The 27,966-nt window shown below is 42.9% G+C and overlaps 1 protein-coding gene and 1 long non-coding RNA gene across 6 annotated transcripts in view; one reads left to right on the top strand and one right to left on the bottom strand.

Annotated features, from left to right (window-relative positions):
- PHACTR2 (phosphatase and actin regulator 2) overlaps positions 1 to 20,110 on the top strand; it is a 152,130-nt gene extending 132,020 nt beyond the window's left edge. For all 5 annotated transcript variants that reach the window (XM_053290453.1, XM_053290469.1, XM_053290457.1 and 2 more), the window contains 8 exons: positions 1 to 556; positions 2,968 to 3,164; positions 3,846 to 4,002; positions 5,757 to 5,812; positions 9,750 to 9,811; positions 11,837 to 11,974; positions 14,178 to 14,254; positions 17,981 to 20,110. In XM_053290453.1, the coding sequence (XP_053146428.1) occupies positions 1 to 556; positions 2,968 to 3,164; positions 3,846 to 4,002; positions 5,757 to 5,812; positions 9,750 to 9,811; positions 11,837 to 11,974; positions 14,178 to 14,254; positions 17,981 to 17,996 (1,259 nt within the window). In that variant the 3' untranslated portion in view covers positions 17,997 to 20,110. The remainder of the gene's footprint in view (positions 557 to 2,967; positions 3,165 to 3,845; positions 4,003 to 5,756; positions 5,813 to 9,749; positions 9,812 to 11,836; positions 11,975 to 14,177; positions 14,255 to 17,980) is intronic.
- On the bottom strand, positions 85 to 21,967 carry LOC128342735 (uncharacterized). Its single transcript, XR_008315137.1, has 3 exons — positions 21,868 to 21,967; positions 662 to 755; positions 85 to 219 (listed from the first exon to the last, which is right to left on the bottom strand). It is a non-coding gene; the product is annotated as an uncharacterized LOC128342735 (long non-coding RNA).
- Between the last annotated feature and the right edge of the window lie 5,999 nt (positions 21,968 to 27,966).

Consider the following 27,966-nt stretch of genomic DNA (forward strand, 5'->3'; position numbering starts at 1 on the left):
CTAGTTCCTCTCATGTAAAAAAAGTGCAAGGTTCCAAGTCAACATCTTCATCATCTCCTTCATCCTCATCATCTCGCCCTAAAACCTCTAAGGAGCCAACATTAAGCAAGACGGGTACAGGAACACCAAGAGACAAGAAAAGGGCTGGGAAACAGGTGACTGTGCGAACGCGTGCAAATGGGGATGTTTCTTCTGCCTCAAACACAGCAGCAGACAATTCTGAAATGAAGGCACAGAACTCTAAGCCAGAACAGCCTCTCCACATTATTCCTGAAGCTGAAGACAGAACTCAACAGAACACAGTTAATGTTCCTCCCCCTCCTCCTGCTGTTCCAGCTCCTCTTCCTCCAACCATACCATCCCTGTCTCCAGGCTCTCAGCCCACTGGTTTCTCAGACACACAAGATGTGCCCGTTAGCATTGAAATAGGCCCGTCTGTCCCTGGCATGGTTTCTAATGATTTTGTTCATACCGAAACTGAAGCAGACAGTGAAACCCCCTTGAGCAGTACTGTGTTAGACAATAGCCTCGATATTGGGGATGAAAACACAGAATGGTAAGACTTTTTCAACTTGTTGCAATTATATGGGACATGGTGCAGGAAGATTGGGGGGGGGGGGTTGTGTGGATAGTGTTGTTGCTCAGCTAAGCTTTCACTCACCTTGGCTTAAAATTGGAGCATATGGTTTGAAAGCCAGAACGGTTTTGCCAAGATGTCGTCGTCTCATATTTCTATTGTTCAGATCTAGTCATGGCTATAAGCAGGTGGCAAAAAAAAAATGGGTGCAACACTTAGAAAAAATAAACATTAATCAAATAGCTAATCTTTCAAAATAACATGCTTAGATTGCTTTGACTGCTTAAATTTGTATCTCCATCTACAAATTGGGATGCATAATTTACAATTCATAATTTACAATTCAATACTAATCTAGAGACAGTTTTCTTCTAGTGTTATTCCTAAGAATTGTAAAGTTTGTTCAAAGATTAAGTTGAGTGAAGAAAACCTAAGGTTCATTGTTTGGTTTTTCTGATCAGCAAAAATTATGTGGCAGTGTGACACTCCCAGCAACCCCTGGAAGGGGCAGTTGCTAAGCTGGCCCTGGTTCTCTGTGAGAGTGATAGGTAGCAGATTTGGGGGAAGGCAGAAGGTGGCTGAGTGAGGTGATCAGGGGGCAACTCCAAGTCAAAGAGGTGTTAAAAGCACTGAAAAATCTCTCTAGAAGAAGTCAGAGGACAAGCTAAGCACCCTCCCCAAATGATGGATGTCCACCAAGAGGGAGGATATTATTGGATGTGATAGGTATACCCAGTCCCGTTCTTGATGCTGACCTCATTTTTCAGAGGAAGATGCCCTCAGCAGTGCTTCTATCCCTGTGGTAGAAAAGGTACAACCGCTTTTCTTTACCATGTTTGTTGAGAGCTGGAGTGAGGGATCTGTATTTTGCCTGCTTCTCTACTGTGTGACATGAAAGAACTGATCCATTGAGTCCTTCTCTTGCTCCTCTTCTTCAATTGGCTTATTGGGAAATATAATTTTTCCAGATACAACTGGAGCAAAGAGGATCCCACACCACCCCCTCAAAAAATATTGTGTGTCTCTGATAGTTGAACCAGTTATTATAATTTGTTTTATTATAACAGGGTTTGTTCAGATTCAAAGAACCAAAGATTTTTAGGTTTGGATTTTGTTCTGGTTCATTGAAGAAACTTCTCTGAACCAGTTTCTGGATTTGGGTTCTGTTCAATTCCCTGTTGAACAGACATAACATTTTGGAGGCCTTAAGAGAGGCACTAGTACTTCTATGGGACCTTGAAGCTCAGCCCTTTTTAGCAGTGGAGCCTCCTGTAGACACCAGGTTGGTTCGCATGTAATGCCAAACCATGATCTGGTTCTCCTTGTTCTCATTTGCTTCTTCTTCCCTCATGTGCTCCAGTTCCCTTCCTGGTTTGTAGGAAACCATGGCTTGCCATTAGTCAAATTTACAGACTAGAACTGAAACCACATTCAAACTAAGGATGGTGTGTATGAGACAGAAGATGGTCAAAGCATTGTTTTGACACTGCATGGGAACTGACTCACTGTCTGCATATATTTTATGTCGATCTACATAATTATAGCTAGAAATTTGTATTCTGTTTATAGATGAAAGCCAATATTCTCAAAATGTGGTGCAGCACTTGGATTTTTATGTGGAATTCTGCACAAATCAAATCAAAATATTAACCTTCCTTTCTACACTTGCCACTGTGTTAGCATATGGAAGAATACATCCTGGAGATTTGTTGAGCTATGCTAGTTCCCAATTGGCCCATTGCTTTGCAGACTGCATCTTTTCTTTCTCCCTATATAAGCACCAACCAGAATTCTTAATACATAATATAATCTAGCCTAATTTCTGTATGATTATATTTTCCTTCTGCTTACAGGCACTCTCTGACTTACAAACACCCACACTTACAAACAAGCTCCATAACAAATTACCTTAATGAAGTCCCCAACTTACAAATGCCAACCTGCACATATAAGCTAGTCATCCTTTGGGAACTATGTGCATTCTGAGTTATCATCTGACTTACAAATGAGCTCATGGAACGGAACTCATTTGTGAGGTGGAGACTTCCTGTGTCTTATGCAAATAACTGGGTCTCATTTTAGCTATTGACTACTATATTATAAGAGTCAAGCAGTCTGACACTTTCAGCCTCAGAGGCAGGATGCCTCTGAATACCAGTTGTACTGGAGTAACAGCAGGAGAGAGGGCATGTCCTCAACTCTTGCCTGTAGGCTTCCAGCGGCATCTGGTGGGCCACTGTGTGAAATTGGATGCTGGACTAGATGGGCCTTAGGCCTGATCCAGCAGGGCTGTTATTATGTGGCTCATATTTGCACAATGGTTATCACATGTAAGCAGCAAACATGGTTATGTTTGTATTGATACTATACTTTTGTTAATGGATCTACAGTTCTGTTATCCAAGAAGACCAGGAAAAAGAGAGTTCTGACCTAGCAAGTCCTGCCTTAACTGATGAACTTTCTGAAACCTCAAACACTCCAGAAAGTGAAAGCAGCAGAGAGAATCACACCAGTGACTCGGATTCAGATGGGCCAATACTCTACACTGATGATGATGATGATGATGACGACGATGCAAGTAATGAAAGTAAGATGGTTTAATTAATAGTCATTTTTTAATTGCTACCAGAAGCTTAACTATAGGAAGGTTGCTTCTTTTCTTCGGACAAATGACCTTTCTCCCAAAACTCTTTGTTTGAACAAGTGTGTGTACACAGAACTCATTTTTGGAGTGGTAAGTACATAGTATCTGCCGGTTTATGTTTGTATTATACTGCTTTTTTTGAGATTTTGCTTAGCTGCCTTGAATGTAGCTATGGAAGAAAAGTGGCATGCAATTTTTGAAATAGTAATAAAGCATGTTTTTGGAAATAATTATTTGTCAAGAATACCGAAGATCACTATTGAACTGTTGAAATGCATAAGAATGAGCTATGATTAAGGCTACACTAATTAGCATACAGTGTGTGTATTTTACACAATTGTTTCATAGGCACTGGGGAAAGTTTTTGTGGCCTTTCTAGCTCCATCTTCACTGGCAGCTTGTTCATTTCTAAATAGTTCATGCCAACAAGAGTTTTGAACAATGTCAAAACTATTGTGCTTCTGATATTAAAATTCCTCTGTTGAAAGGATAAGTGGTATATTTCTGTTATATTTGAAAGTTTCTGGTTGGGAAGTGGTCTCTTCAAACCTCAGCATCAATCCGTGAATGAAAGTTCCCTCTTCCTTAAACTGTATTCTCCCTTATTCCCTCCCCCACCCCCAGGCTCTTTAGCAAGCAAAATACGTCGCAGAGATACTCTTGCAATCAAACTTGGCAACAGACCATCGAAAAAAGAACTGGAAGACAAAAACATCTTGCCGAGAACATCTGAAGAGGAGAGGCAGGAAATCAGACATCAGATTGGCACAAAGCTAGTGAGGTATCCATTGCAATCTGAGCAAATCTGAGAGATGGGGAGAAAATGAAGGAAGGTCTGATATGGCACTAGCTTTGTTTCCCAGGATTTTTTTTAAAAAGGGATATGTGTCATAACAATGTGAAATAAATAAACTAGACTTCAAAGTTGTGAATCGGTTAGATGTTAATAATAGACTTGCATTTGGCTAAAGTTGTTAATGGATACGAGGAATTGACTGATCCTTCCCCTTTTAACATACGAGAATACTGTTAATCGCTAATATCTTGCTTGCATCCTAATCCCACTTATTCAGACCTTTCCTGCTGAAGCTGGATGAAATACAGAAAACAACAAAGATGTTAATTCAAATAAATTCAGAGTTTAGAAGTGAATCATTAGTCAGTTCACAACTTGCATTAACTGCAGTTACCAAAAATGGGCAGGGGGGAGTGCTAGACACTGGTTGACTAGAAAAGTCTGGGTTTCACACATGTTACTGGAGAATTTATTTCGTCGATTTTCAACTTGCATTGAAGCACTCTGTTTGGATGCTACCTGTTGATCTACCTGGCTTGAAGGGCAGTTTTGCCTTGACTGAGAATGTGTTTCTCTAGTATTTATTTATTTATTTACCTCCTTTCATCTCTAGACCCCAACACAGTTTACAAATAATGAATATAAAATATATCCAAAAAGAGAACAATATAAATTAGTCACTTTCCTCCTTGGCAGTGATGCTTCCAAGATGGAAGAAGCCTTCCTCTAAGACAGGGATTCTCAAGATTGGGTCCCCAGATGTTATTGGACTTCAACTCCCATAATCCCCAACCAAAGGCCACTGGAGCTGGGGATTATGGGAGTTGAAGCCCAGTAACATCTGGGGACCCAGCATTGAGAATCCCTGCTCTAAGACTGCTGGTTGCTGCCTCCGTTCCCCTTCTTTGTTTCTCTTCTCAGGAGCTGGTAGGTGGCACTGAGAAATAGCTCCTCATCCCAGAAGTGGTGATAACAGCTGAAAGGTCTCCTGTGTCATGGCCAGGCCCTCCCAGCTGTCAAGCCCCACTGCAGCCGCTCTCCTTCTCGGCATGACCATTACGTGTCGCTGTTTTCGTTTCCTCCTGAGGCATGGCTTAATTCTTTGGCACCTCTCTCTTTCTTTCCCTTCTGCAACAGCAGTGATGCCCTTGGGCAGGCTAAATGTTAGACCACCTACCCTGGCAGCTGTATGGACCAGCAGTTGCCTGGCTGGTCTGCTCTCTACTCCATTTTCCTGGGGCTGGAGATCTTTACTGTCCCACTAGTTAAGTCAGGCAGGAGCCAAGTCTTATGCCTGAGATCTGGTCCCTCTAAGTTTTAGTTGAAGTTCTACACTGATGGAATTGGTTCCCCTGTGAATGTGCTGAGCCCATTTTCTGCTGTTAACTAATGAATTATTTGCTGTATTTTTAATTTTGCACTGTCCTGGTGTATTAAAAGCAGGCATGTTACTGGTTTGTACAAAAGCTGGTTTTCAGTTGCTTTGTAGATTTTTGTGGAAATGTGGCTTTATATACATATGGTAAACTGAAACCTAAACAGCTAAGTATGCTTGTATTTCCCCTCGCTCAACTCCAGAATTAGCATGCAGAGCCATCAGGTTGGCACAAAATGTGCACAGCCATTATAACTCTAATTTGGCATTTGGAAACTTGGTTGAAAACCAAGCTCTTTTAAGATAGGGGTTCCAGAAACTTTGTGATTTTGTCTTATGACTGAATATTTTTAACTCTTTGCAGGAGGCTTAGCCAGAGGCCTACCTCTGAAGAGCTGGAACAGAGAAACATCCTGAGGCGTATGTATTCTAATTTGATTGATGAATTTTAGAAACATTATTAATAATTTCTACTAAGCCAGATAGTAACAGATTTACATTTTGAGAGTAAATCCACTTGAGTAGTAGTCTAGAATAAGAGGCACTTAATTACATCTGTAATGTTCACTTTGATTAAAGCAGAGGTGCAGTAGGTCAAACTAATTCTGGGACATTCTTCTGCCTATATCAAGATTCTGTAGGACTGAATCAAGTTGCATTGCTTCTTGGATGTCTAATTTTCATCCAGAGCTATTACAAGTAATATACAGGAACTAGCCGACCCCACACAGAGCATCTGTGCGCTCTTTGGGGCCGGCAGTTACCTCTTCCCCCCACCTTCTGCCCCAGTCTCCGCTTCTAGGCCCAGCCACCTCTCCTCCCCACCGCCACGTCTGCCCCTGCACTTTCTTTCCCCACTCCTGGGCCGGGCCCGCCTCCGCGACCGGGCCCGCTGCCACGGCAGCAACCAATTCTCCTTGGTGCGCCTCAGCCAATCAGACACGTCCGCTGCCCAGCCAATCAGCTGGGTGCTGGGACGCACATTCCAAGGCACACTCAGGAGAATTATATACAGGAATGTCTTCTAAATTATTGGCTGGATCCAGCGGTTTTCTCATCCAGTAGAAGGATTCCCAGGGCGGGGGAAGTATATATATGTGTATAGTTTTAACAGATCCTAGGATAGTGGATCATCACATGAAATGCAAACTTGAAGAACTTTGGAGCTCTTTGGTCAAAGGACTTTAAGGACTTGTCTGGAATTCTGTGCCACAAAAGATTAAAGCAGGCAGCTCTGCATCCTGCACAGAGGCTTCAGTCAAGCATCTTATTTTGTCACTAAGGCATACGCCTTGTACACTGGTTTTATAAGGCTATTGCCATTGTATATTTAGGAAATTACAGATATGGAGGTGTAATATATATGGGGCTTACCGTCTTGCTTAAGCTGGCCTTTTAGCAATATGGTGTAGCTCTGTGTGCCAGCTGTGGAATATTAATAATTACCTTTGTATGTAAAACCAGCAAACAGAATCTGCTTTCTGTTGCATTCCAGTGTCCTAGAGCTCTGTTTGTCTTTTCTTTTTTCATTTCCCTAGCAAGTCCAAACGTAATCTAAAATAAAACTAATCTCCCTAGGGACGTTGCGGAAAGTTCAATTTTATGTTCCTAGATTACATGAGAACCCGAAACTGAATAGCCTGTATGCAACAAACAGTGAAACAAACATACAGGATTCCTATTAAATTAAATTAAAATACACTAGAAGGTCACATCCTAGTGTACAATGCTGACCAATATGAGGTGGTCCACCTTGGTACATCTACTACAGGTGAAGCAGTAGATGTGCCAAGTTAAGAATTTGACTTTAGGAGGTAAAGTGTGCTGTCAAGTGATTTTGATTCCTGGTGCCCACAGAGCCCTGTGGTTTTCTTTGGTAGAATACAGGAGGGGTTTACCATTGCCTCCTCCCGCGCCATATGAGATGATGCCTTTCAGCATCTTCCTATATCGCTGCTGCCCAATATAGTACCAGCGGGGATTCAAACCAGCAATTTTCTGCTTGTTAGTCAAGCATTTCCCCGCTGTGCCACTTAAGGTGGCTGGTTTCAGGACGACAACAATTTAAAAAACAAAGAAAGAAACCGAGCCATTTATATATGGCATGTTGAAAACGTGGAAATGAGATCATTTGGGCTTGTGGTCTTGCATTTTATTCCACAATCACCACTTGCAACTCTATTCCTACAAAGATACTGAAAATGGATTAAGCGAGGATATGGTTGGTGCAGATTGAACTGCAATCACACAATCACTAGACACTCAGCCCAGTTTCGCTCCAGCACCTGTTTGGCCCTCATATTGGTCAATATTCCTTTTACACAGTGACTTTGACTTATAAAGCAAATACTAGCATTGTACACTACACTAGAATATTACCTACTACTTTAATTTAATTTAATTTAATTGGATTGGATTCCTGAGTATTTGTTTCACTGTTTATTGCATAGAGGTACAGTAGGTGTACCTTAGCTTGGTATTGCTTTACCTACAGCCAGGGTGAGATGGAATGATTTATTTCATCTGGCTAAGGAATGAAGAATAATACCAAAGTTCCAAAGAGATGTCTGCATGCCACAATTAGTCAAGACAGCTCCCATGATGCATGTTGGGGGCAAGAAGCAGTATGAGAAAATTATTAGTGCTGTAATAATTGTAAATATTACAGAATAAATTGTGAATAAACAGCCATACTACTGTGAGGTTATTTAGAAAAGATAACATGGCGGCATTAGTTATGAGCAATCCTTGACTCGTAGGCCAGCCTCCCACAAGCAGCCTTCCCTCTGACAGGAAATTCCAGATGTTGTTGACTACAACTCCCAGCATCCCCAGCTGCAATGGCCTCTGGCTGGGAATTATGGGAGTTGTAGTCAAAAACATCTGAGATTCCCTGTTAGAGAGAACACTGACAAGGCAGATTGGGATATAATTTAAGAGATGGCAAATTTGGATACCTGTCTGAAATTTGCCAACTGCTGTATCTATCTGGTGACTACCAAAGGAATTAATGGAGGAGGTTTGGGCAGCTTTCAGCAAGACTCTGCAGTGGTTTCCAGAGCCTGATGGGATTGTGTCCTGACTCCCCTCCTCAAGGCAAGCGCTTTCCCTTCTGCCTGTGGTGCCCAGCACAGTATGAGCCAACTGAAACTGGAGGCCAGTGCAGACGTATGACAATATAGACATACATAGTGGCAATGGCCACTAGCTTGGATGGCTTTAAAAGGGGCTTAGACAAATTCACGGAGGAAAGGTCCATCAATGACTACTTGTCTGGTGGCTATAGGCCTCCTCCTGCCCCAGAGGCACGTCACCTCTTAATACCAGTTGCAGGGGAGTAACAGCAGGAGAGAGGGCATGCCCTTACCTCTTACCTGTGGGCTCCTCAGAGGCATCTGGTGGGCCACTGTGTGAAACAGGATGGTGGACTAGATGGGCCTTTGGCCTGATCCAGCAGGGTTGTTCTTATGTAGCCTAACCACCTCCTAGATCCTCAGTCTCTGGTACACGGAATGTTATCTTTCTTGACACCCCATGGACTGGCGCGCTTGCGCACGCTCTATCTCTCTCACTCACAGATTTGGGTGGGGTGGCCACATCATATTAGCATTGTGGCTGAGCCTGCTTGCCATACTCTATTCCTCTGCCGTGCTTCTTGGATTGCAGTTGCAACTTGAGCAGGGTGCCAGAGGCAGGTAATGTCACTGTGCCTGAGGAGCATAGACCCACCCCCCAGGCTAATCCTCATTAGCCTCTATCCTCAATAGCCTGAAAAGGTGGAGCTGGGACAAGGTAGCTCCTTCTGGCCATTGAGATTTTCCCCCATATCCTTCCCAAATGCAAGGATGGGTCTGGATAGTAGCATACATGCACTCCTCAACCATATGGCACATAAGCAAAATCCAGGTCCTACCTTCAGGACAGAGTGAAGGGAGAAAAGGGAAGTCTCCCCCCCCCCCCCCCCGCCCCTAGCATCAGCTCTCAATGCAGAATTCATTAGACAGCTTAGTTGCTGCAAATTGAAACATGGTTAGTTTTTTCATTGCTCCTTGGTCGTCCTGCTTTTTTAAGGGCTGAAAATGACATGGGCTGCCCCCTTTCTATTCCTAGTCCTAGGACCACCCCTTGCCTGGGACACACACACACACACCCCACTACATTCAGTTGTAACGATGCCCCTGCTTTCTGCAACTCGTTGCCCATATTTGCACAAGTAGTGTGCAGAGGTAAAGAGGGGCGGAGGTGGATGAAATAGAACATCATACAAACTAAATTAGAAATTCCACCTTTCTACCCACATAAGCTTAACGTATCATTAATGTGCCTTGTCTGTGCCTTTATTTCTATCTAAAAATAGAGAAGAATGAAGAAGAGGAACAAGAAGCTAAAAGAGAACTAAAGCGCAGTCTTAGCAGAAAGGTAAACTGCATTGCCTCCTTTCGTGTCTGTGTGGATGTGCACACGCAGTGGTGACTGAAACTGGACTCGGGCACTTGCTTCCCCCACCCCGCGTCCCCAACTGCAAGGTGGCTTTCTGCAGCCCTGTTCCACTGGAGTTCATCAGAAGCCTGGGCTTGTGGATGCAGTTCAGCTAATGTTCTGCTGTTCCGATCACCACACACCCAGATACACAAAATAATCAGGTTTGCTAGGAGTACTGGTGTCTGTTCATCAGAATAGGTTCCACATGGCTTTCTGCCAGGGGCGGACCAAATGTAACATGGGCCCTGGGCCAAAAAGTGGAGATAGGCTCCTGCCCCCTCCCTCACTCCTTTAGAAGGTGCAAGAGGGAGAGCAAAGAACGTGCTGGTGGGGACTCCTTTCCTCAGGAGCCAGGGTCCTTTACCTCCTCCCACCAGTTCAGTTGTAGCTGTGTCCCTGCTTCCTGCTGTAGTGTAGCTGCAAAACTTCCCATTCATTTTGAAAATATGGTTATGCACTGAAACTTTTGTTCATATAAGTTGCACAAATAGTGTGCACATTAGTAGGAAATAGATTTAACCCACCTCTCTGCTCTGAATCTTTGGTGATTTCATGATACAGCCACAGCTATCAGTTTCTGTTAGCTTTTGTCTGTCTTCAGTGATATGATTTCATTTATTGCTGCTTTCCTTTGCATGCAGCTATAGATCTGCAGTGGAACACACCCTTCAAATTAAAGTACAGACTTTGGCCAGCTTCCAGCGTATAATGGCACTAGATTCCCACAAGGCATTTCAGACCGTTTTTCTCTGGCAGCACACCACATGGAACCCCCAAGCTGCTTCTGAAATGTGGGGGGAGTATAAAAATCAGCTTAAAGCTTGGCATAGGGAGCAGCTGAAGGAAAAATGGCTCTGCTGATTGTTGTATGAATGGAAGGCGATGCAACAGACTTGCCACTGTCCAGGCTGCTGTCTCCTCTGAGAAATAACTAAATTCTTCAAGTGTTCAAATGGCCTTCATTTTACAAAATAAGGGTGGTGACAAAGCACCCAAATGGAAATGGATTTCTTTAAGAACAGAGATACACCAATACTGAGGGCAGACTGGTCAGTGTGGGAACTAATGGAGCCACCACGGCTCCATTTCTCTTTGGCTCTCTTCCCAGTAATGACTAGCTTCCCACAACCTGTGACAGGAGGACACCGCCACTGTGCTTTTCCTCCCCTCCAGCAGCTAATGCTGTGGGGCAAGGCAATGCCAAATGTCCATATGTTGCGTTAAACTAGACATGAGTAGAAAGAGGAAGGAAGAGACATGGAACAGGGGCACCTCTGCATCCTTTTCTCTCTGCCATTTAGGAAATGCACCCATTTTGTACATTTATTAGTTTATTAGTGGGATGAAGTGCTTTCTTAAGGCACAAACCTTAAGGTCTGTGGTGAGATGAATAAATACTTTTCCAACTTGGTTTAATTTGAATCCTATAGAAACCTGTGATAAACAAAAAGATCAAAGTCCTTGGCTAATTTTTTATTATCTTTAATTGTGTCTTTACTATAGAGTTATAACTGCAGAAACAGATTTTAGCACATGTCTTTGACAGTTCAAAGTGTACATGACGTGTTAGGATTCTGTTTTTCTTCAAAATGCCTGTTCATTTTCATTTCCTTGTATATTTTACAAAGTGTCAAATTTAGATTAACCTTTAACATATTTTTCCTAATTTAAGTATCTTCTTGACAGTGCACTATGAAACCTTTAAAAAACAAACAAAACTTATTTCTTACTGTCTAATGAACTGTATGTTTCTGCTGTAAAGAATTAAACATAAACTCATTATTCTAGTTCTACCAAACTGCTTTGAGACCTGTTACTATTTTTTATAGTTTTATAATGTTTTAATAATTTTTTATAATTGAATAAGAAATTAGTCCCTGTTTTCTGTGTTTCATTTCTCTTCCAAATCTACTCCTTGCCATAAGTTTTTCTTTGACTTATGATCGTGTTCCTCTTTTACAGCTCAGTCTGAGACCCACAGTGGCTGAGTTGCAGGCACGGAGAATCCTGCGTTTTAATGAGTATGTGGAAGTATCAGATTCTCCAGATTATGACCGCCGTGCTGACAAACCCTGGGCAAGGTTAACACCCGCAGACAAGGCAAGAGACAAATAAGGAGTTATAAGAGCAACTTTATGCCTGTATTTCAACACTTTTCTCCATTTTGGTTCTTAGCAAAGAGACTGCTGCCAGTTCCTGCAACAATGGTCACAATGGAACACATCCATTTGGAAGGAGAGAAATGCTAAATCTGGCTCTTCTGCACTGACCATTTATTTAACCATCTCTCTCTCCTGTCATTTTGCTCAAACTGGAGTGCCTCAGGAATCTCTCAGTTGTATGAAGGTTTGGCAAGAGAAGTGTGAGCTCCTATTTACAAGTGTCTACTGTCTTTTTGTGCACACTAGCTCCTATTCACATGTGACTTGGAGCAAGCCAATGTCGGCCAGCATGGAGCATCTTACAGGGACAAAAGCCCTATTCAGATACGATTTTTTAAAAGGCTGTGCTCATTTGCAGTTGTCAAAATGTGGGTGGGGAACAGAAGTCCTGCTCTCCCCAACACATCAACCAGTTTCCCTCATTCCCGCTCCCACAGTGCTTAACAGTTAGTGCAGTCATCTGAAGAAGCAGTCCTCATGCTTAGATAGCACTGAAAGGGTTAAACAAGATAAACCTCTGCTGGAACAGGAGACACTGATTTGAGATGATGATGTGGGGGACACTGCGTAATAATTATGTCACACTATAATTCTGCCCTGCATTGGAAGATTTGTACTTCTAATGAGATGCCTTTCATAAAGGATTATTGAAATATATTCCATTTCCTATCCAAAGCTAGGCATTTTTTAAAACATGAAAGTGAAGAGTAACAGCAGCTTTGCTCTTCACAGAGGGGACAAAAAGCTGAGGTTTTTCTGTAATAAAAGTATTTGTGGTAATATCTTCTGTATGTGGATAGCCAGCCTTTTTAGGAAATTACTGTGGAATAAAAGAGGTAGCAAATTGATTACTGTTTTCCTTTTTAAATTTATGCTCATACCCACATAAGTATTCAGAATGATCGCTGGCACTTTAATATCTGCCATCTGAAAACAAAGACCTGGAATGTCCAAAGATTTCACCTGATGTTACATAAAACTGAAATAGGAGCTAATTTCTAGTTGAAACACCTTTATTTGTCTTGCATGCCTAAAAGCAGGAATCCTGCCATTTATGCAATTGCTACGTATGAAGCATTAGTCATCCACCTTCCAAGACTGTAGGCTGCAGTAATCCCTTTTGCGGATGCACATATAACAGGTGTCTGGTTAGATTCCCTTCCTGACACTGTGCTCTCCAGCGCTGCCCCCCCCCCTTTCTTGTAAAGGTAAAGTGTGCTATTGAGTTGATGTCGACTCCTGGTGACCACAGAGCCCTGTGGTTGTCTTTGGTAGAATACAGGAGGGGTTTTGCCACCATCTGCACGGTATGAGATGATTCCTTTCAGCATCTTCCTATATTGCTGCTGCCTGATTCTGGGAAACATACCAGTGGGGATTCGAACCGGCAACCTCTGGCTTGCTAGTCAAGTCATTTCCCTGCCTCACCATTAGGTGGCTTCTCCCTTCCTTGTAGCTAGTGCCATTTATGTGCTCTGATTTTCCATTGCTGTTATTTTATGGTGAACAACTAATACTTGTTTAAATAAAGAAAAGATTCTGTTCTTTAATGTAGGAGAAAGACACAGACACAGAGATGGCAGTTGCCTTTATTCTAATAACAAGTTGCCACCAAGGGCCGCAACATAAATGAGAGGGTTCTTGCTGGCCATTTCTTGTGTCCTATGAGAAAACAAGCTGGAAAGGTTAGGGATTTACATCTCCATCTAAAGATGCTGGTATGCTTAGGCTGTGGAAGCAGCTAAATGGTGCCCACATCTTTTACCAATGTAGGCATGTATTCTAACCCTTTTGTATTATAAGAAGATTGACACGAATGACATGAGAGCACTTCCACATTGCAGAAGAACAATATATGAAACAGCCTTGATTTATAGAACTATTCAGCCGTGGCAAATCATCCATAGATTTAAAGTCCCAAGCAAGTTTGGGGACCTGTTACTGGGTTGGGTAGTAGGTTTTTCCTGACATAGATCATGGGGCGGAGGTTCTCTTTTTAGCTATACTAACATAGAAATTAGACACTAAATATGCTATGCTCCTTTCATGAATGACCACTTGATTCTACAAAAGTGTATGTTGTATGGTTTCCATTATAAGAGCTCTCTGATCATAGATCTTGTATTATTGTTTTTAATTAGGCGGCAATACGGAAAGAATTAAATGAATTTAAAAGCACAGAAATGGAAGTACATGAAGAAAGTCGGCAGTTTACAAGGTGAGGAAATAGGGTGTTCCTTAACTTCAGGAGGTGATTTATTTCATTCTTCTAGCATTTCCAGAGACTTCCAGAATTAAATCATCTGTTGATTTCCTGGCCTAAATAAGTAAATTTCCTAAGGAATTACTAAGATGATAACTAAAGGCAGGTAAATTGCCTCAACAAGTGGAATTACTGAGATAATAACTAATGCTGATGGAACCTAATTCATCAGGTTTGCCATGTGATGAAGACCAGAATAAATAAGAATTGTGAATTCAGTACAGATGGCTTCTGAAATTTGGATAGCAATATTTTCCTTCATGTTACTGAGCTTTTTATATACAAGGTCTGCACACTTATGGCCCACCTAGTTGGATGCAGACACCAGCAACACACTGTGGTCTGCCTATTGCTTGGCAACCCCACCATTCTTGAAGTCTGGAAACTGGAAGCAAAAACTGGAGCAGCTCCTAGTTGGCTGCATTAGGCTGGTAGAATTGCAGGTTATGCAGGTGTATTATATCCCCTTCAATTAGGATAACAATCACATATGAAAACATTATTGTGTGAAAGAATGTCCAGGTGGTGATGTGCAGCATCTAGATCTGGAACTGATGCATCAGAGCTTACATCCAGCCTGGCCAGTTCTTTTGTTGGTGCAGATGAAGTCTGGGCAAAGTCTGTATCTCCTCTTGGTTAAATACAATTGTACATGACCTTCAAAAAGGTCACCAGCAATATGGATAACTCTTCCTCCTCAGTATTTTCTCAGCAACCAGCACCTTAATCAAGTTAGAGTTGTATTTGTAAATATATTTCTAAGCATTTCTGTACAATCATTTTGCCTTGGCTGTGGTGCATATAAGACTCAGGTTTTTAATTGGGAGGGGAGAAATAACTCCACCTCCAGAGTTAAAAGCTGTTAAGACCCCTCAGTCCTGTTGGGAAGAACGGCTTGAATGAAGGTAGCAACAGCAGCACCCAGTGTAAGGAAGCAAGGAGACTGATTCAGACCAGCCAGTCTGCCTTTTCGGTTGCACCCCCATTATGATAAGTTACTACTATTTCTTCTAAGCACACAGGAATGCAGCAATAGTTCTGAATCAATTACAGGCTCCATTTTAGAACTGCATATTAGACAAGCCCCTACTTCACCATCCTCTTTCCCACATTTCGTGGGTGTATGGACAGTTTTACACATTGCTGTAACTTGCAATGGTGACTTTTGCTGATGCAGTAACATCAGCCCGTTTCCACCAGTGCACAAAAATGCTCTTGGCTCATTATATCAGTCTTTAAGATGAGTTGCATGTTGAGGCAGAGGAAGGAGCTCTCAGGCAGGCTGGAATGAAGCACTGACTATGGAGAACTGAAAGCAAGGCTGAGGAGAGCAGCCCCATTCCTGATCCTAGCCACACACCCTGTTGATGCAGGGGGCGTGGTCAGGGCATGCGTGCTATGCATGCATGGAAATTTCAAGTGGTATAGGAGCCACCAGCTGGACCTTGTCCGCCAGCCACCGACAAGCTTCCTATGCCCCTGACCTAGACAGGTTTTTGGTCCCATGGAGTCAACAACTGATATGCCAACTCCACTTCCCTCTGACCACCAATGCTTGTGATCAGAGGGACACAAATGACTGACAAAAGATAGAAAAGAGACAGAAATGGAGAAAGGGAATCTCTGTCCTAAAGTGGGCAGCTGAAGGAAGGAGCAATATCAACCTGTCTTACAGCTTGCCTGGGCTGGAACAATAAAGTTGGAGATCTGTTTGGTGCAGGGAAATCTGGGCAGCTAGCTTAGTGGTTTAGGAGAGATTGAGGCGACCAAGAGTAGAGGTTTCAGCTCTTTCAGCTAGAGCTTCTCAGGCTTGGGAAATCTCTCGGACTCATCCACAGAACATGTAGAGGAGCTTGCTCTGCTGAGGAAGTTCTTGACTTATGATTACCTTTTAATTTCCTGGGAAAGGCTTCTTAGAATATGAATGCCAAGCTTGTTACTTTTCTCTAGGGTCTTCCCAAGTTATTGGTTTACTCTAAGACCTGTTCAGCCCTTTTGTTGTTGGTATTCAGTATGAGAGAGAGGCACTGATGCCAAACCTTCTCACATTCCTTTGCAAAATGTCTTTTTATGTTTGGTTTCTGGTAATGCCCATTCGGACCTGAAAGCATCCTGATACAACTTGGGAGACCCATAAGCATATGGTTTGTGGATGAAAATGGGGTTACTCCTAATACTATAATAAGTCCTTAAAGGACCATGAAACTATTTGTTGCTTTTGCTGCTTCAAACTACCATGGCTACCATACTGATAGTGGTGACAATGTGGTGTCTCTATGGGACAATTCAGATGCTACATTCCGATGCCGGGTTTACAGAAGCACATTAGGTTTGTGTTGTGTTTCCGAGGGGGGCTTCAGATGTGATCAGCATGAGCAGATGGGAAATGAAAAGCATTTGAACTTCCTGTTCCCCTGGAATCTTGGTTCCATTTTTCTCTCTTTAGAGATATGAAAAACAATACCGAGAGAACCAAAACTTGTGCTTAAAGTGTGGATTCCAGCCATATATAGAAGAAAACAGTTTAGAAATCTTACCCAATGATTAACAAACTACACTGTCCTAAGTGTAAAACAAGAAAACACTGCTTTTCTTACAATTACCCTTGTCTGAAAATTATCTTGGTGTTTTACTACAAAAACAAAGGCACCAGAGGGTGCAGTTCCCAGTGAAGCTGGAGTTTTGCCTCTGCCCTTCTCACCATTTCTCAGCTGTTAGGTGGGTCTAGGAGATGGGTGAAGTAGTTGTGAAACCCTGGGCTGCCGTGCTGCTGTGCCATTTGATCAACTAGGTTACCTAATCAGCCAAAGATAATTCATATCTCTTGAAGTCCAGTCCTATCCATGTTTGTGTTTGTAAGTCAGTTCCACTGGGTTCAAAGTAAGAGTGCAATGGATTGCAGACTTGATTTGATATATCTATAATATAAAGCTGCTTGTGCCTCGACTGTCTGACATGAAACTCCCAGACCAAGCCACCAAAGATAGAAACATGATGTTTTCACAGGGAGCTTCTAGACCTTGCCCAGAGTACCCCCTCCCCCCCAAAAGGCCAAGCCCTGGAAAAATTCATTACTTTCTCAAAAAATCCAGGAAAACCCTCCCATTGGGAATTATGGGGGGTGAGACCTCGTAGAGATAACAAAGAGCTAAGATGTTAATATGCTTGCAAACTTCAAGACCTCACTGACTGACATGGAACTCCCAGACCAAATCACGAAAGATCAAAACATGCCATATTCACAGATAGATTCCAGACCTTGGCCATACTACCACAAAAATCCAAAACTACAGGGGAAAAAATCATTAATGTCTTAGAAAATTCAGGAAAACTCTCCCATTGGAAAACATAGGGAATATCATCTCATAGACAGAGAAAAACACTAGAGTCATAGAGAGATAAGACACATGCAACTACAAATTAAACTCGCAGATATTTATGTTAACATGCTATTAAACTTGCCTTTGTGGGCTATTTTTGTTGACAAATGCTAGAGTAAGAGGAGAAAAGAGGGAATTAACTGCCATGTCCTGTTTAGGGATTTAATGGGCAGCAGATTATAACATATTATCACTTAGAATCTGAAAGTTCTGGTATTTTAAACTTGTTCTAACCTTCCCTGAATCTCCAGAATTGGAGGACAGCAACGTTCAAATGATTTTTTTAATGTACCATCTTCAGGTTTCATCGTCCATAATTGTTTGAAAATATCCTGTAGTCCAGACACGAACTTCCTTCCCTGGAAAAGCACAGCATCCCAAAGACCTGAAAGAGCATTTGGAACTGGAATGTCTGCAGCCATTTACTTGGAAATCACTGAAGAATGTGGCCCTCGCAGTTAACAAAAGAGATGACTAGAGAGAAATCCCAGGAGATATGTGGAAGTGGCCACATAAGAAAAGAGAGAAAATGGTGTTGAGGCAATCTTATTCAAAGTAATTCATATTGTGTTTTTCTCATTAGCGCTTGGCCTGAAAGGAAGAGCTGAAAATAATTGTTGCCAGGAAGAAATAAGCATCCACTTTGTAGGGTGGGAACAAACAAAGCTGAGTCTTTACCTTTCTATCCATGGAGTAATATTGGATCAAAATTATTACTCATCGAAATAGTTTAATGCTACATTTGGATACTGGATAACTTCTTTAAAGTACACATTCGGAAACTGAGAAATTCCATGTGTGCTGTTCCAGAGTCCTCAGCTTTTTGTAGCTAGATAGATAGCCGCAATACCCTCTCTTCAAAAATGGCTCTTACAGTAACTTAGTGTAGTGCCAATGACTTTGCCAGTAATTAGTCCAATCATGATTCATAGGCATTTTTACAAATTGTGACTTTCAAGATCCTATGAAGAAGTACATCGATGCAGCAGCAGAATTGGGCACAATTGGATTCATGTAAGCTCTGGAGGTAACAGTAGAAGTTTTGAACACATAACTATGTGCAGGATTGTAACACATATATACATTTGTAAAAAATTTTGGTAAAGGAAAGCCATCAGTTCTCCATAATTATGTATACATTTGGGGGGGGAAATGTGTTGTGGAAAAACCATTTGTGAGACTAAGAATTCAATGAAAAGATGCCAGCTTTAAAAAAATCTGCTTTTAAAGTCGTGGCCAGAGTGATACTAACTATGCTTAGGCAGACAGTATTGACAATCAAATGTTGATGCCAAAATTGGAAATGAAAGTGAACAAAACAGTTTAACAAGTAGTTCAGAACTGTAACTAATTATATGTGCTTGTTGTAGCATGAGCTACACTGAAGGAACCTTTGAATCAGGGTAGACAACATAAGGTTTAGACACTGTATCTGGCCTGCCAAGACTTTTCCTCCAGCCCACACAGCTCCATGCTGCTGCCATGTACCAAGACACCTAGTGGATGGTCATTCCAGGGCAGAAAAGGGATGGGGAGGAAGAGGTGGTGTGTGTGAGGTTTTTTTAAAAGAGCAAAAACATTGACAGGTCATGCAGAGTCTGCGGCCATTACATTGCCTATCTCTTTGGAACTCTCTGTAGAGATAACTATCATGGGCAAGAGCCTTTCCTATATTGGGCCCTACTTATGAATGTGGAGGGATCCTCATATAACATGATAGAACCCTGTTTCCTTCCCACTCGCATGTGTAAAGGTAGAGCAAACTGGGGAATGGGAGGCCGAATCCTCGTCTAGCTCACAACTCTACTTGGCCAAGTGGAGGAGGGTATGCTGGACAGTGATGGGTAATATGTACAGATCTGTTCCCCAAAACAGCCTGGTGCACATGTATCAAGGGGTGGTGGTGATGGTACAGAGTTCTGTTGTATCCTATGGAGATAACCCAACATGTGAGCTTTGCACCTGCACGGGAAAGGATTATGCTTTATGTATATCAAAAGTCCTTGGAATCTATAGCCTGTATTTATGTGGGTATAATGCGGAGCAAATTGTCTACTTTTATACAATCTTGTAACTGTGTTTGTGAATACATTATAAGTTTAAATAGGATGAAGTGATGTGAAAGGCAGTATGTGCTTTTATTACGTTGGCCCTAATTATGGTGGCTTATTATAAGCCTATGACATTGTTTACACTAAATTTGTCTTATATTAGCACTTATTTATCCTTTTAATGTACACAGTTTAACTTCTGGGCCTGAATACACAAGGGCATGTATTGCAGTATTTTTCCATATATGCGCTATTTATCCTTTTCCATGTATATACATACAACAATTTATTTTTGTCCATGTGCCCTGTTTAGTTCTTAATTATTATAAAAGATATGTATTTTTTTCAGACAATAAATGGTCTCTGTGGTGATTACTCAGGATTACTTTTAGTTTGACATTTTTAGAAAGCAAAAAAACAGTGTAACTGCTAATATTTAATCCTACCAATACAAGAAGGTTGTATCTGTATTAAGTGCAGTGAACTGTATTTTTGTTTTCATAAGATTAGAAGTATTTCCCAGTCATATCTTATATAAAGACTAGTAATTTTAAGCCCGTTATAATAACGGGAGCTAGGTTTTGTTTTTTCCCCCTTTATTCCTTCTTCCTTTCTCTTGCCCTTTTTTTTTTGTTTCTTTTTTCTTTCTGTTTGTCTTCCTTTCTCTCCTTTTCTTCCTTTTCTCGCTCTTCTTTTTTCTCTCTCTCTATTCCTTCTTTTTTATTATTATTCTTTTCTTTCTCTTTTCCTCTTTTCTTTCTCTAATGGGCGTGCTCTGTGGGGCCGTTTCCCCCCCCCCTTTGTTCTTTACTTCTATCTCTCCTGTTTTCCCTTCCTCCCTTTTTGTTTATTTTGTTTTTTTCCCCTTCTCTCTCTTCTCTCTTATTCCTTCTTTATTTCTTTTCTTTTATCTATTGTTCTGTCTCCCTTCCTCACTCCTTGTTTTCTGTCTCTCTGTCTGTCTGTCTTTCTGTCTGTTTGTCTGTCTCTTTCTCTCTCTCTTTCTTTCTGTCTTTTCCTTCCTCCACTCTTTTTAAATTTACCCTTCCCTCTCCCGTATCAATTATTTCAAGATAGTTATCTTCACAATCTAAGAACCATGTAAGCTCAAGGCAGCATATACAGGCCCTTCTTTTTTATCCTCACAACAATCCTGCAAGGTAGGCTGGTATGAAAGACAGTGACAGATCTTTGGCCATCAAGTGAGCAGCAGGACTGAGCAAGAATTTGAAGCAGGTTCCCCTGTGCAACACTGTAACCCCTAAACCATTTTTGGCTTTCATGCCATTTGTTCCAGCTTATCACACCCTGCACTGCATGCCTTTACCATGCAAGATGAGAAACATCAGTTGCAAAGAGCAGAGCTTTTATTACAACAGCACCAAACCTACAGAAAGATCTCCCCCATAAGAACAAAAACTGTTCTTCCCTCATGGCTTTCCAGAGAGGAACACAACACTTACTTCACTTGAATGGCATCTGATAGCTCTGTGTAACAATTCTGTAGCTAACATTGTGATGCTTTTTGCGGGGGGGGGGGGGGACATTGTTTTCTTCTCAAATACATTTTAATGTTTGTTTACAAAACAAAGCCAGCTCAGGTGCAAGAAAAGTAGCATATTATCCCTTTAAAATAAAATACATGGCAGGCACTTTCTTTGCTTTTTCCCAATCATGGAGATAGAGAAATTGAACATGGAGACAGCAGGAAGCCATACCTGTTGAATTTCTGCCTTGTGCTTTTAAAAATCGGATTCGTTGTTGCTGTTTTTAAATGGTAAAGCAGTAGCAACCCTATGACAACAACTAACGCACACTGAGGGAAAACAGGTGTAACTACAGGGAAGGCCAGAAGAAGCCGAAGCAGGCCAAGGACAGCCTTCCCAAACCCTCCCCTGCTTCGACTGGGCCGGGCACTCCAAAGGTTATCCAACCCTGTCCAGTGTTCAGACTTCGCTGCCCCCCGTGCAAAGAGGAGCCCGTACCTGGGCCCAGCACCTTCGCCATTCCCTACCTGACAAAGCCCAAGGAGAGGCTCTTCCCACAGAGCTGCTGCCCTTGAGCGCCTGAGGCAAGAGCTCGTGCACAGCAAAGCTCCACAACCCGTCCTTCCCTCTCCCTTCTCAGCGCTGCTCACCCACATCCGTGAGAGGGGGAGAAAAGGCACCCGCTCTGCGTACGAACCCCTCACTCTGCTTCCGCCATGTTCTCGCCTCCCTCACAGGGAAGCACTACGCATGCGCCTCGCGGGCAGAAGGCGGGGCTCGCCAGTCTTTGGAAGGTCACTTGAATCCACCCCGCTTCGATTTTTCCCTACTTGCCTTTTTCCAGGCCGCTTTGGGTGGGAAGCATCTTCAGTGCTTGGGGTGCTTTGCAGCTCCCTGCGCCCTCGTCACTCAGTTTGCAAATGCAAAGCTCTGAAAAATCAACGGGGTCTTACAATATAAATGAAAAGTGAATATAAATACGGGCTCCTGTGTGTTGTGTGGGGTTTTTTGTTTGGGGGGGGTTGGTTTGGCTTTGTTGGTTTTCGGGCAGCTGGGCGGAGGGGGTGTAGTGCTTAATGTCAACTTTGTGTGTCTGTGTGTGGGCGGGGGGGTGGGATTCGTGCTTAATGTTAATGTTGTGTGTGTGTGTAATCCCCGTCTTTCCCCGGTCTACGGCTGGTTCCGCCGCTTCCGCCTCTGCCTTCGCTGGTTTTTCGATTTTGTTTGTTTTTTGCTGTCTCTGCCTTCCTCTGGATTCCGCAGCTTTAGGCTAGTTACTTCTGTTACTTCTGCCCTTCTCAGCTCCCGCCTCTCTTTCTTTTTCTTCATCATGTTTGTCATGCCGTTCTCTTCTCCCCGCTCTTATCTGCTCACCGCTTTTGGTTTCTCACTCCCGCGGGCCATTTTTTCACTTTTTTTTTTAACCTTCTCCCGGCCCCGACATTATTTTCAAAGGCAGGGCTCTTCCGCCGCTGCCGTTTCTGCCCTCCCCGTTCCCCTCTTCTCCTCCTCCCGTCCCCCGACGTTAGTTAACACGGCAGGGCTCTTCCGCTGCTGCCGCCTCTTCCCTCTACCCCAACATGGCCGCCTGTATCTGGGCGGCCGTATCTTTTTCGGCAGTTCTGAGCATGCACTCCGCGCATGCTCAGAACTGCCAAAAAAGACATGGGCGCACGGGATCACACTCAAGCCTTTTATTATATAGGATGATAAACACTTGTCTTTGTAGCTTCTAAATGTTAGGTAGAAACACAGAAATATGAATAGCAGATTATCAGTCATAACAAAACAGCCAAATCTCTCTCATAGTAAATAAGAACAAACCAGTATTATTATTCTTCATTGTTGTCAATTAGATGAGAAATTAGAAATATAATGAAACTGTTCTGGAATGTTATCACATATGTTACAGAACTATAGGCAATCTAGTGAAATTGATTAGCAGTAGAACCCACTTCTACATACAATGCATAATTTATGGGATTTGCTGCCATAGAATGTGGTGATAGTCACTAGTTTCGATAACTTTAGACACATCCATAACAGATAGGTCCATCAACCACAATTAGTCATGGTGGCTATATGAAATATCCAGTATGGAGAACAACAGTTGAAAGCTGTTGCCTTCATGCCCTGCTTGTGGGCTTTCCAGAGGTATCTGGTTGACTACTGTAGGATGCTGGACTAAATGGACCTTTGGTCTGATTCAGCAGCGCTCTTAGGTCCTTAACAAACCAAAATGAACACAAAGTGTATCTGTGCTTCCCTTTCTGAGCAATTTGGAGAACTTGACCTAGAGCTATGCATCTCAATTGTTATGCTTTGCATAACAGCCAGAAATCAGCAGGTACAGCTTTTCCTAACACTGGCTGACCTCTTGATTAGCAAAAGTACACATATAAGGGAGTTCTGTGATGGCAAGCCAAGAGCCCACACACACTCCTCCCAGCCCTGCATGCACGATGTTGCTCCACAGGGCTAAGATTGTTGAGCGCTGCCTATGCTCCAGAACAGGGATTCTCAACCTTGGGTCCTCAGATGTTATTGGACTTCAGCTCCCATAATCCCCAACCAAAGACCACTGGGGCTGGGGATTATGGGAGTTGAAGTCCAATAACATCTGGGGACCCAACGTTGAGAACCTCTGCTCCAGAAGACTGTTTCCAGTCTTACAGAGCAGTTCTGGAACATGACCAGTGCTTGGAAATCTTAGCCCCCTTGCAGAACAGCACACAATGGCTGGGTGAGTTGCACACAGGCTCCCCCAACAGAGTCTCCTTACATTTGCAGTTTGTTCGGCAGGATGACAAACAATCTCCATAAAACACTTTTCACCTGCTATTTCTGCTTAAGATTGCGAGCTTGCATCCTTGTAATGATCTGCACTGGCCAACTGCCCAGCAGCTGCGAAACCACTCTTTTCAGAGAGGAAGGGAGAGCCGACAGACAGAAGCAGAAACAAAGCGCAGTCACAAAACTGTGCAAGAAGTCAGTACTGGGGATTCCACAGTTGTCTGGATCAGGGGTGAACATGAATCGTTGTCGGTCACAACAGACAGGACCAGATTTCCAGGTCAAGGTTGCTCACGGTAAGGGCTGGTCACCACGGACTTTGTTTCCAGTACAGACCCCGCTTTCAGGCTGCTCTAAATAGGCAGTAAGAAGCAAACAGAGCTCTCATTTTATCCCTATAGAAGAGGGTACACAATGGCAGTAGGGAAGGAATGGGTAGGAAAGCTGTAGCTGCCTTTCATTTAGCTGCTGCACAGCAGTTGAGGAGAGATATCTTTACCTGGAACCCTCTTTCTTCCTGTTATGCAGCCATTAAAGTCACAGAAGCCCTGTCACACAAAAAATAGTTTGCAATGGGACAATTCATTAAGGAATGGATCTGTATACCTTCTCCTTCTGTGAATGACGACAAGCTATACACCGTATAACGAATTAAGGCAAGTACTTATACACAGGATAAATGGAACTGACTTCTCAGATTCCTTTGGTGCTATGATGGGATTCTTCAGAGCACTTGACTGATATGATTTGTGATTATAATTTTATATATTGTAAATAATATATTTAAAATATGTCCATATAAGGCTAATAAGCTCGAAGTACATCATATGTTAGGGCAACTCAAGGGAGTGTGTTTGTGCCGAATTGCATGCCATCCGATTTTGGACAGACTTTGTGCATTGGCTGTGTCAAGTACTTTTCTGAACTGCAGCACAAGGGGGAAATAATGCACATGGGAGCACTTCAGGGGCTGGCTGCATGCAACTCAGCAAGGGGAAATACAAACTTGCAGTAATTTGAGTCTCGCAAAAAAAAGAAGAAGAAGAAGAAGAAGTAGTTGCATTATAGCCAGGCTAGTCCTATGGGAAAGAGAAAGAAGAAAACATTTCCCTCATTTGGAAATGCCAGTCCCAAATTGGTTGGCTAAAATGAAATGGATGCTCAGTGCCTTCCTCTATGGACATTTAAAAGAGTCAGCAATTAAAGAACTAGATCACGTTTCAAACCAACTTTTAAGCTTGTTAAGGCAAATACATGCTATCATGGCATGTATGGTTGTCCTTGACCATTACTGAGGTAATGCTTTTCTACAATGAGCTGAAAGGGAGGAGAGCAGGTCTTGTGGTAGCAAGCATGAATTGTCCCCTTTGCTAAGCAGGTTTTGTGCTGGTTTGTATTTGAATGGGAGACATGTGAACACTGTAAGATATTCCCCTCAAGGGATGGCGCCGCTCTGGGAAGAGCATCTGCATGCTTGCATGCAGAAGATTCTGAGTTCCCTCCCTGGCATCCCCAAGATAGAGCTGAGAGACTCCTGCCTGCAACCTTGGAGAAGCTGCTGCCAGTCTGTGTAGACAATACTGAGCTAGATGGACCAATGGTCTGACTTGATATAAGGCAGCTCCCTACATTCCTAAAGTGGAATTTAAATGGTGGTTTCACAAGGCATTAATACTACATATATTCTCTGCCAATGCCTGTGTTCATAAGCAAGGTCATTCTACATCGTTTACTCAAAAGGAAGTTATGTGCAGTGATGCTCCACTGTAACTTAATTGCTTCCATTCTTGGCCCTTAATTAGTCACTTCCTGTTCTTCGACATGGTCTCTGTCTTCTACACAAAAAGTTGTCAAATTGTGCTATTTCTCACACACATACAAATTAAAGCCTCTTCCAGTGGGAAACTACAGGTTACTCACCTGTAACATTGGTCCTTCTAGTGGTCATCTGTATTGCTACACAAATAGGTGATGTGCCTGCGCAGAGACCTCGTCAGAATCTCACAAGCTCAATTCTCCTGCTTCGGGTGGGAACCCTGCCCCAAGCCGCTACATGCAGCTGCACCACTTCTCATCCCTTCAGTCATTCTTCGTCCATGCTTCAGTGAAGATCATGCAGTCTACAGCTCAGCAACGAGTAGGACTGAGATATCCCCTTGTTGTTTTCTCCTTGCTTTTGGTTTTCTTTCTTGTGGTCATCTTAACAGTCAAGAAAGGCCCCTTCCCAGCAACAGTTGCCTTCGGAACGGTCCTTTCGTGGCAACAAGTTCCAACCCAGATACAAGTCGGGAGGCCAGCCCAGTAAGGCGGCTTTTCAGAAACAGCACCTGAGTGTTCCCCAGAAGAAACAATGACTCGGGGTGCTTCGAGTTTCGCCTGGCCACATTCTCAGCGAGCTGGGGCAAAGTGACTACGGACTAGTGGATCCTCACAATTATATGTCTGGGCCCAGGTTCTATTCCTGATACTTTCTGGTACCAAAACCGGACGGTGGTCAATATCCTATTCTAGACCTCAGGGCTCTGAACAAACATTTGGTCTACAAAAGGTTCCGAATGCTTTCAGTACCAACCATTATGACCATCCTGGACAGAAACTTGTGGATGGTTTCACTGGACTGTGAAAAGATGCGTACTATCATGTTTCAATACGCCCTCAGTATCAACGCTTCCTGCGGTTTCAGATCAGGGAGATCACCTATCAATTCAAGGCCTTGCTGTTCGGCCTCACGACCGCGCTGAGGGTTTTTACAAAATGTCCGGCCCGGTGGTGGCATTGGAGCAGGGTTTGCAGGTGCTGCTATAGCTAGACGATTGGCTCATCATGGCGAGCACCAGGAGTGCGGTTCTGGACGCACTTGAGATCGTGATAGATACCTTGCAGGAGCTGGGTTTCCAGATAAACTTCAAAAAATCCCATTTGGAGCCCACTTGTTGAATCTAGTTCATTGGGCTAATATTTGAGACAACCTTGGAAAAAGTCTTCCTTCTGATGGGCTGCATAGTTACTCTCCAGAAGCTGGCAGCCAGTTTCTTAGCCGGTGGCCCACAGACCATGCGTTCCATACAGCGCCTGTTGGGTCACATGGCATCGAGTACATACGTCCTACTATTGGGGACGCCTGGCCCGTGCCCCAACATTAGACCCAGAGGTACCAACCCAGAAATATATGGAATTCAGGCCTGTGTCTGATTTCATTTTATATTAAGGAATGAATTAATGCCTGAATTCAGATGACCTAACCAGTACATGACACCCAGATCTCATGACTGCCTGGTGAATGATTTGTAAAGGCAGGGGTGATCTAGCATTGTTTATCAGTGTTTGTGGATCTCACAAAAGATTACCAGTCTCACACTGTTGAAATTATCCCCTTACCTCAGACAGGATGCTTCTGCCTTAGTCAAATGTATTGATTAACTCGCCTCACACATGTACCCCTTTTTGATGTTACTTTAAATATTCTCTTTTTATAATTACACACTAGACAGAGCTACACAAGAAATGATGTAATTGCTGTCTCACACAAATAGAGCTAAATCTTTCACTAACTCCTGACTTTTAACATCCTTGGGACAAGGCAGGAGAAGATGTAGGTTTGTTTTGGGGAATGACAATAGAACAATACTCTGCTAACAGGAGAGACCCTGTTTACCCTGGACTGACCAAATATCCTGAGCTAATTTTGATAATTAAAAGACAATATCCAGAGGATAGCAGGAATAGACGCCTTTTGTGATCCAGAAGACTCAAATGAACATCAAAGGATGGTACCACTATAAGAAGGAGTCTCTGGACATGGCAGAGGGGCAGTCTTTTGCCTGCGGGCAGTCTTTTGCCTACAGGCAGCTTTTGCCTACAAGCAAAACTTGCTCATGAGTAATCCAAGGGTTTGCTGCCCAAGCCATGAGGCTAGAGGCAGGAACTCTTTCCAGGGAGAAGGGGACTGCTTGTGA

This window comes from Hemicordylus capensis, chromosome 1, assembly GCF_027244095.1.
Source record: "Hemicordylus capensis ecotype Gifberg chromosome 1, rHemCap1.1.pri, whole genome shotgun sequence".
In the NCBI taxonomy this organism is placed as follows: Eukaryota; Metazoa; Chordata; class Lepidosauria; order Squamata; family Cordylidae; genus Hemicordylus; species Hemicordylus capensis.